General features: G+C 43.7%; 1 protein-coding gene across 1 annotated transcript in view; it reads left to right on the top strand.

Annotated features, from left to right (window-relative positions):
- Nucleotides 1-9,746, top strand: part of LOC141107358 (exocyst complex component 3-like protein 2) — an 86,631-nt gene extending 76,885 nt beyond the window's left edge. The window contains exon 13 of the mRNA XM_073598043.1: nt 8,116-9,746. Coding sequence (XP_073454144.1) covers nt 8,116-8,416 — 301 coding nt within the window. The 3' untranslated portion in view covers nt 8,417-9,746. The remainder of the gene's footprint in view (nt 1-8,115) is intronic.
- The last annotated feature ends 833 nt before the right edge of the window (nt 9,747-10,579 follow it).

Here is a 10,579-nt window from a genome sequence, read left to right on the forward strand (position 1 = left end):
TGAGGGGCAAAAGCTAAGTCCTAGCCTAAGAACGTCCCTTTCCGTTGATGTGAGTTGGTGTGAGGATAAGTTAATGACGTCTAGTCCCGTCCCAATGTTGGCTGTTTTATCACGAATGAGTCCATCTTCCCGCTGCGTTGGGCCATTGGGGTGGCCGGTGGGTTGGGAATGCTCCCTAAAGGGATTGAGCCTGAATTGATATTACGACCCTGGGAAGTTTTGGGTACGGCTCCCAGTTCCCGTTGGGCGTCAACTCCCATATTGTCAAACAGTGGTAATGGTGTACTTGTTCCTAGACCCGATATATCAGAGGACCCCTCCGCCTGATCTTGATGTTGGTTGTTTGGGGGATGTTTCTGAGGAGACATCATCCGTCTTTTCTGTGACCCTCCGTTATTTTGGTGTTCGTGGCTATTGCCTCGTTTTGGTAGTCGACCTCTGCCATGTGAGCCCCGTGTCGTTTTAGTTGGTTGTTTATAAGATGAAACGGAGGACGATGACACAGAGACATCCGAATCGGATTTATATGTTGTTTTCATACTTTTGTTATTATAACTATTATTTGATCGAGGAATTTTTCTTTGCCTGTTGTAGTGGCCTCTAGGCCACCGATATGCGTATCCCCCTGAAAAGGCAAGTTTATCTTTATAGAACTTGTTTTCCTTTTTCGTAACTATGTCTTTGTTATAGTTTTCCAGATATTGCATCAGTTCATTCTCTCTTCTTTGGAAATCCGCATTTGATGCGAGTTGGTGTCCGTTTGTTTTTAATACCTCAATTTCTTTCTCAAGATCACTTAGCTCTATGCTATATTTCTTTTTTAGCATTTTAATGAGGTCTGCGGAACAGCTGTTTAAATTCTGTTCCCATTCCTCTTTAAATTGGGGGTCGGTCACCTCAAAAGAGGGGAATATCTGGATTCTCAATCCCTGGGGGCAGGTTCTATCCCCTAGGTAACGGTCAAAGAAGCGGATATGCCACCCAAGATTGGATTTTTTCTCCATAAGTCTCTTCAGTTTGAGGAAATAGACATCTAAATTAACCTCTATTTGTGAATGGGAGGTGCATGCACTTTGTATGTTATCCAGGAACTGATCCCAGTTAGTTCCCAAAAATTGGGACATCATGAAAGGATGCTGAACGATAAATTCTCTTGTAAAGACAGTGGGGCTATAATATTCACCCTAAGGGTTACGTAAACCAGATTGGTATAGACAGAAAAAGAACAGCAAAAGAAGGAAAGTCCTTTACGAGGAGGAAAAGGAGGAGCAAGAAAATATACCATGCAGTGCAAAATTCAACAAATAATAAACAATCAATCAGAACATATGTTGATATAAATACAAAACAGTCCTATAATAGTCCTTATCCAGCAGGTACAGGTTCTTCACCCAATTAGAATATATAAAATAAAAGCGGGATAACTGGACTATAGGAGAAAACAACTCAAGTAATTTTCCATCCCTGATTACAGTAGTATAAGGAAAGAGGAGGGGTGGGAAGGGAAAGCGAGCTAGTGGGGAAGGGGGAGGCTGGACAAAAACCCTCCTCAAGGGGTGGGATTTTAGGGAAAAATTGGCTGAGTTGTGTAGGTAAGCATTTGGATAAACAATTAAAATAATAATATTTATTGAACAACAATATAAGAAAATGTACACAATACATAAATGGACATATACTATAACAGTAGTGACATCAACGATTCGTGCGTGACTAAAGCCAACATGTTTCGCTAGTGGAAATTCGCTTCATCAGGGCTAGACACGATGCAGTTAATGCATTTACACTGTGTAGACAAAAAGCAGTCTTAAATCATCCAATGACATAACAAAGCCTAACAGATACTGATTATAACAGACAGTTGCTCACCTACTATAGTTTCAGGACTAAGTTAAAATCACCATTTAAAAGACAGCAACCGCAAAGCCGGCCGGTATGAAATGTCGCTGGGTGCCAGATCCCAGAATGACAGTGCCAGTAGGAGGACTGAGCCATACACTCAGGATGTTATACGTGGGAACCACTGCTGCAAATTCAAAAGAAAAATATATATGTATATATATCAGGCGGCATCAAAGGTAATTAATAGCTCAGTCTATATTGACAGTGATTGGTCATTGCCAAATCCGTTATATGGAATCAATGATATATATATATAGTGCCCGATATTATATAATATAATAATATAATATATATTGGGTAATCCTATTAGTGCAGGGGCCCAACGCAACTTTCCTTGGACTAACATACAAATCAAGATAATGTCAAATATAGATATCCCCACAGGGCAAAGACCACAGAAGCATGACAAGTAACAAAAGCTAGGGGACATCTGCATACAGTCCCCAGTACATAACCGGAAAACTGATACGTTCATAAGAAAATGTTTCTATCTACAATATGTGGACTTACCCTTCTAAGCAGGAGAGGGAGGAAGGGGGGGAGCGAGGACAGCGCCAGAAAGAAGTGTTTGCTCATAGAGGATACGGGCGTCCGCCCGTTCACGATGGATGGCCGCAGGATGTGTCAGACAGACACCATCCGCGCTTCCATCTTTAAATGGTATGGCCCCACCGGAAGCAATCAGGTCAGAATGACCTCCGGCATTGCTTCCGGTCCGGGTGTCCCTGCCGTAATGCGCGCGCATGCGCACAGCGAGCGTGAGCACGCTCCACCTAGCGTAATGCGCGCGCATTGCCCACAGCGCACATATGGCGTGATGGGCAGCTGGGGGTGGATAAAGGGGAAGCTCCACCCCCTGGGCAGGGACATCCGAGTCCTCCCACTTAGTCGCAGACATGACCGGACGGCTGCGGATGTGCCGAAAAATGGTGCCAGAAAGACAAAAATAAAAAATAAAAAATAAACAATAGACAGTATAACAGCGGATAATACAAAAAATATATATATATATGTATACATACTTATCGGTCAGGAGGACCGACTATCTAACGATAGTTGTATAAATATGCTTTAGCAATAAATAATATACACAAAGAAAAATTTTAATTATCTGCATGGAAAGAAAGTGGTTGAAAAAATAGCAGCAAAGGATTTTGTGATGAAATTGATTATTCAGTCATAACATAAGTGGGAGATACTAGTGAATAATAGGACTAGCTAGTAGGGGTCACTCAATAGCAACCTAATTCCCCTAGTAAGTATAAAATAAATCCAATAAGCTTGTTTCTAGACTCCCAGGATGGATAGTTATCAACTGTATAGATATACGCAGTGTTGTACGCCCAAAGGGTAAATAGGAAAATACCCCAGCCTTAATTGTAACCCCAGATGACAGACAATGAAACGGAGGTGGAGGTGATGGTGACATCCACAGCTACGGTCATAATTTCAGCAGGTAAGAATTGGTAGCACAGGATATAGTATATAATTAGAATATGTGCGTACTCGGTATTTATGAGGGTAGCTGGGATTATAGAAAGGGGTTAAACGTGAGTGCAGTGTTGAGGCCCGGTGGACTGGTTGCCCGTTGGTTATATATCCACCTGGCCTCACGCTGCAGGATCATTCTATCCACATTCCCACCCCTCTCTGGTTCAGGTATAACCTCAAGGGCGAAGAAGGACACATAGTTAGGATCATAGCTGTGTTGGAGGCCCACATGTTTACAGATGGGGGTATACAGTAGTCCTGCGTCCAGGTAGTACAGGTGGTCCTGTATCCTTCTAGCAAAAGGGCGTTTAGTTTTCCCTATATAGAAAGCACCACAACGGCACATGGCAAACACTTCTTTCTGGCGCTGTCCTCGCTCCCCCCCTTCCTCCCTCTCCTGCTTAGAAGGGTAAGTCCACATATTGTAGATAGAAACATTTTCTTATGAACGTATCAGTTTTCCGGTTATGTACTGGGGACTGTATGCAGATGTCCCCTAGCTTTTGTTACTTGTCATGCTTCTGTGGTCTTTGCCCTGTGGGGATATCTATATTTGACATTATCTTGATTTGTATGTTAGTCCAAGGAAAGTTGCGTTGGGCCCCTGCACTAATAGGATTACCCAATATATATTATATTATTATATTATATAATATCGGGCACTATATATATATATCATTGATTCCATATAACGGATTTGGCAATGACCAATCACTGTCAATATAGACTGAGCTATTAATTACCTTTGATGCCGCCTGATATATATACATATATATTTTTCTTTTGAATTTGCAGCAGTGGTTCCCACGTATAACATCCTGAGTGTATGGCTCAGTCCTCCTACTGGCACTGTCATTCTGGGATCTGGCACCCAGCGACATTTCATACCGGCCGGCTTTGCGGTTGCTGTCTTTTAAATGGTGATTTTAACTTAGTCCTGAAACTATAGTAGGTGAGCAACTGTCTGTTATAATCAGTATCTGTTAGGCTTTGTTATGTCATTGGATGATTTAAGACTGCTTTTTGTCTACACAGTGTAAATGCATTAACTGCATCGTGTCTAGCCCTGATGAAGCGAATTTCCACTAGCGAAACATGTTGGCTTTAGTCACGCACGAATCGTTGATGTCACTACTGTTATAGTATATGTCCATTTATGTATTGTGTACATTTTCTTATATTGTTGTTCAATAAATATTATTATTTTAATTGTTTATCCAAATGCTTACCTACACAACTCAGCCAATTTTTCCCTAAAATCCCACCCCTTGAGGAGGGTTTTTGTCCAGCCTCCCCCTTCCCCACTAGCTCGCTTTCCCTTCCCACCCCTCCTCTTTCCTTATACTACTGTAATCAGGGATGGAAAATTACTTGAGTTGTTTTCTCCTATAGTCCAGTTATCCCGCTTTTATTTCATAGATATGGGAGGTCATAGATCGGGGAGTTCATAGATACAGGAGGTCATAGATACAGGAGGTCATTGATCGAGAAGGTCATAGATACGGGAGGTCATAGATACGGGAGGTCATTGATCGAGGAGGTCATAGATCTGGAAGTTCATAGTTCAGGGAGCTGATAGATTGGGGAGTTAATAGATCCTGGAGATCATGGATCGGGGAGTTCATAGGTCTGGAAGATCATAGTTCTGAGAGCTGATAGATCAGGGAGCTAATAGATCGGGAAGGTCATAGATATGGGAGATCATTGATACGGGAGATCATTGATACGGGAGGTCATAGATACGGGAGGTCATAGATACGGGAGGTCATAGATACAGGAGGTCATAGATACGGGAGGTCATAGATACGGGAGATCATTGATCGGGAAGGTCATAGATCTGGAAGTTCATAGTTCAGGGAGCTGATAGATTGGGGAGTTAATAGATCCTGGAGATCATGGATCGGGGAGTTCATAGATACAGGAGGTCATAGATACAGGAGGACATTGCTCGAGGAGGTCATAGATACGGGAGGTCATTGATCGAGGAGGTCATTGATCGAGGAGGTCATAGATCTGGAAGTTCATAGTTCAGGGAGCTGATAGATTGGGGAGTTAATAGATCCTGGAGATCATAGATCGGGGAGTTCATAGATTGGGGAGGATCGGGGAGATCATAGGTCTAGAAGTTCATAGACCCGGAAGATCATAGTTCTGGGAGCTGATAGATCAGGGAGGTCATAGATATGGGAGGTCATAGATCGGGAAGGTCATAGATATGGGAGGTCATTGATCGGGGAGATCATAGATCTGGAAGTTCATAGTTCAGGGAGCTGATAGATTGGGGAGTTAATAGATCCTGGAGATCATAGATCGGGGAGTTCATAGATTGGGGAGGATCGGGGAGATCATAGATCGGGGAGGTCATTGATCGAGGAGGTCATTGATCGAGGAGGTCATTGATCGAGGAGGTCATTGATCGAGGAGGTCATAGATCTGGAAGTTCATAGTTCAGGGAGCTGATAGATTGGGGAGTTAATAGATCCTGGAGATCATAGATCTTGAAGTTCATAGACCCGGAAGATCATAGTTCTGGGAGCTGATAGATCGGGGAAGTCATAGATATGGGAGGTCATAGATACGGGAGGTCATAGATACGGGAGGTCAGAGATACGGGAGGTCAGAGATACGGGAGGTCATTGATCGAGGAGGTCATTGATCGAGGAGGTCATAGATCTGGAAGTTCATAGTTCAGGGAGCTGATGGATTGGGGAGTTAATAGATCCTGGAGATCATAGATTGGGGAGTTCATAGATCTGGAAGTTCATAGACCCGGAAGATCATAGTTCTGGGAGTTGATAGATCAGGGAGGTTATAGATATGGGAGGTCATAGATACGGGAGGTCATAGATACGGGAGGTCATAGATACGGGAGGTCATAGATACGGGAGGTCATAGATACGGGAGGTCATAGATCGGGGAGGTCATTGATCAGGGAGGTCAGTGATCGGGGAGGTCATTGATCAGGGAGGTCATTGATCAGGGAGGTCATTGATCGGGGAGGTCATAGATCTGGAAGTTCATAGTTCAGGGAGCTGATAGATTGGGGAGTTAATAGATCCTGGAGATCATAGATCGGGGAGTTCATAGATTGGGGAGGATCGGGGAGATCATAGATCGGGGAGGTCATTGATCGGGGCGGTCATAGATCGGGGAGGTCATTGATCGGGGAGGTCATTGATCCCTGACATCTGGACAGTGCCTGAGTCCAATCAGATGCAAGCACTCTCCAGATATTTTTAACATCGGCATGGCTACCAGTGTGAAGTATCCACAGAGAGAGATAAATTAGGGGCACAGGGGGCTGCCCCCCCTAATCCATGTACCTGACCCCTAATCTACATGCGGGAAGCCGGACGCATGGATTCCAATGGGTTTTTTTTTTGCAGAACATAATTAGAGTCTGAGGCTCTAATTGGCTTCAAAAAAAGGTGGACTCGGGGGTGCAGAGCACTGCACCCTGAGCTCACCCAGTTGCGTGACAATAGCAAATTAATATTCACTATTGTCTTTCTGATTCTCCTCCCGGTCAATCAGGAAGAGGGTCCTGAGACCCAATCGGCCGGGAGTCCTATTACCCAATTGGCCGTGAGTCCTAACTTCTGATTGGCCGGGAGAAGAAGGGACTGCCAGGACTCGAGAGGAGATGCAGGGGGAGAAGCCGCTGAAGCCATGACCTGGATGGGGTAAGTGCAGGGCTGGCAGGTGAGCGATCTAGCGACAGGGGGGGCGGCGATTGATCGAGTGCCGGGGTGGGTTATGTGGTTGTTTGGCTAGCTGGCTGAAGGGGGGCAGCAGGCCGTGCCCCCCATTCAGTTTGGAGGCTGAACAGATACATTTCTTTGATGCTTGTTAATCCCGGAGGCCCCCAGGCAGATTGGGAAAAGGCCCCCCAACCTAATCTGTTGGTTCACCAATTCCTAACAAATTTCATATAGACAATAGACTGGCTTCTTATTAGTCACATTGGATGATCCCTCAGAGGCGACAGACCAGATCGCTGATATTATATGATGAAAATTAAACAATCTACTCCAAACCTTTATTGCTTGTAGTAATTGTGTATGAAGTGAACGGTTATGATGGCAAACCAGATATTTGGGGGGCACACCCTAAAAGACGCATTAAAGATGGTGCAACCATAAGACCAACAACAGAAGACAATATTACAGAGTACACATGCAAAAAAGACATTTGCCTCCAGCAAGGCTATTTAAAACACCTAGATATTTTCAAAAAACATTTGGTCCCTCCATATTGCTATATGGTGCTTAAGCCCACTTACTGCAACAAAGTACCCCATGATTAGTGGGTCCTACGCTATCCATAGAATGGGAGATCCTGCTTCTCTGAACCATGGGCTTAAGCACCATATAGCAATATGGTGTGACCAAATCCCCATATTTTTTGATAATGTTTTTTGAAAATATCTAGGTGTTTTAAATAGCCTTGCAGGAGGTAAATGTCTTTTTTGCATGTGTGCGCTGTAATATTGTGTTATCATGGCAGTCCCCTCACCCTTGTGTGCTGATGACCTCTATATCATACTTTGTACTCTTCCTTCCTTCCTTCATATTAGAGGTCATTGAGGTCTTCCCAGGACCACCTAATCTGCCACTTCTGTCCATTTCCTGTCTCTAGCTGTACCAGCCCTGATTTTCTTACTGCTGTGAGAACATCGGCTCTTCCTGCACCCATCCATGACCTTTCTCTTCTATGTTTCAGGAAACGCCATCTGTCCTCCCTCCTTGACGTCCGGGGCTTGTGGGACCCAAGTGAGCGGCATCAGATTCTGGGTGTTCTGCATGACTTGGAAGGGGCAGATGCACTTCCGCCATGTCGAGGTGCTGTGGGCTTCTTCTCTGAAATCTCTATTACACATGATACTCACTGCATCCATGTCAGCCTCTCAAGAGCCTCACAGTTTGGCCGCAGAACATTAGGTCTCTTCAGCAGGCACAGGAGGATTACATCAAACCATGCTGGGGGAGGACCATCTCCTGGAGAAGAGAATACTCAGCTGTAGAAGGAGCTGCAAGATATCTTGTTGAATTGGACATGTTGGGGTGTTCCTAATATGAGGGAACTGAGGTAGCAAAATTAAGGGAATTCATTGAGAAATCCATTCTTCTTGCAGTATATTGTACATTTTGTGTGGTTCAGATGACAGGTTCTCTCAGGCAGCAGCAAGAAATTGGAGGTCATTAGTTCTCTTAGGAAGATGGGGCATCTCAGTACTCTTGGGAAGTTGAGGTTCTCAATATTTACTGGAAGTTGGGGGATCTCAGTTCTCATGGAAGGATGGAGGATCTCAGTTCTTCTCTCACAAAAGATGTAGATTCTCAGTATTCTTGGTAAATTGGGGATCGTTTTACTCTCATTAAGTTAGAGGATCTCAGCACTTTGGGTAAGTTGAGGACTTGACTCACTAGAGAGAGTTGGGTAATTTTAGTTCTCTAGGGAAGTTGAAATACTTCAATACTTTTGGAAAGTTGGAGATCACGATTTTCTTGGGAAGTTTTAGGATCTCAGATCTCTTGGGAAACAGTACTCTTGAGAATCTGGGGGATCAAAGTTCTCTTGGGAAGTTTGGGAGTGTCTCAGTTTCCTGGGGAAGCTGGGGCATCTCACTTCTCTCGCAATGTTGGGTGATCTCATTTCACTTAGGAATTGGGAGGATCTTAGTTCTTAGAGGATGTTTAGGGATCTCGGCTATCTTGTGAAGTTGGGAAATCTCAGTCCTCCGGCAGTTGGGGAATCTTGGCTCTTTCAGGAAGTCTGAAATGTTTTATCGCTTTACACAAATACGTAATATTAAGGTAAATGGGCAGTAAATGTGAGACTGCTTTGCCCACCATTTATTGGTTATACATCACCTTGCGGTGCTTGAAAGTTCTGCAATCTTAGGCCCAGTGTCTCCAAGATCTTTCCAGCTTCAGATGAACCCTGACCTGTTTTTTGGCCAACCTTTGCCAACTAACTGCTACATGCATGATTCCATAGGCAGTTAAGGCTCATAAATGTGACAGTTGAATGCTGGGGAGGAGTTTAGTTTCAGGAGAGGTAAAACGTAATCCTAATTTGGTGAAAAGGCACAATCTGGTCCTCTGATTTGGGGTCTTCCTTCTCCCACTTTTCTAGAAATGTTTGTACACATTGGTGGACAGGACGGGACACCAGAAGGTGGACAGTCTGAGGTTAGACTGATGAGAAGTGTGGAGGGTTCTGTGAATGTCTCCAGATCTTCTGTGCAGGATGGAAATTTCTGTACAAAACATAAAGAAAGGCTATTGCCTTGTCCATGTATATAAAGTATATATTGAGATGAAGTAATAATAAATCTTAATTTAACAATTCTCCGGGCGTCTGTCTTCTATCAGCACTTGGATCTTCAGAGAATGTTATAAAGTCTATGGCAGCGTCTTGGGCCAGGACATTACCATCGGAGATGTGGCCTTATTACGAGTGATGGTCCGGCGTCAGTATGAAATGTGTGTATATATATATATATATACAGTTTGCTGATAATTTGAATAAAACTGCTGGCTGACTTTAATTTTGTATATAATATATATACCTTATCCAGCCGTGTCACGCTGCAGTAAACACCTATGGTGCCCAGAATGATTATCAATCCGCTTATTTATACAATCTCATATAATGAAGTGTCTGACCATACACTGTGCAATACAAATAAAGTGCATTACAAAGAGCTGCAACATTAAAGACAACCAAATAAAGTGCTTTTTATAGTAAAACATTCCCTGTGACTGCAGAAGTAAAGTGCTCAGGGCTATCATAGGCCTAAGGAGCCGCAATTTCCGATGTTTAAAGTGAAACATTAAATACCATGCTGGGGGATGCCCTGACCCTGCCTGAGTACTGATGCATCTGTACAATGTATACAATCTACTACAGCAACACTGACATTCACAAAGAAAAACGTGCATGTAAATTGCCAGTAAATGACAGTTCCCAGCTAGTAAATGACAGTTCCCAGCTAGTAAATGACAGTTCCCAGCTAGTAAATGACAGCTCCCAGCTAGTAAATGACAGCTCCCAGCAAGTAAATGACAGCTCCCAGCTAGTAAATGACAGCTCCCAGCTAGTAAATGACAGTTCCCAGCTAGTAAATGACAGTTCCCACTCAGTAAATGACAGTTCCCAGCTAGTAAATGACAGTTCCCAG

The sequence above is a fragment of the Aquarana catesbeiana genome, linkage group LG09 (genome assembly GCF_042186555.1).
Source record: "Aquarana catesbeiana isolate 2022-GZ linkage group LG09, ASM4218655v1, whole genome shotgun sequence".
Lineage (NCBI taxonomy): Eukaryota > Metazoa > Chordata > Amphibia > Anura > Ranidae > Aquarana > Aquarana catesbeiana.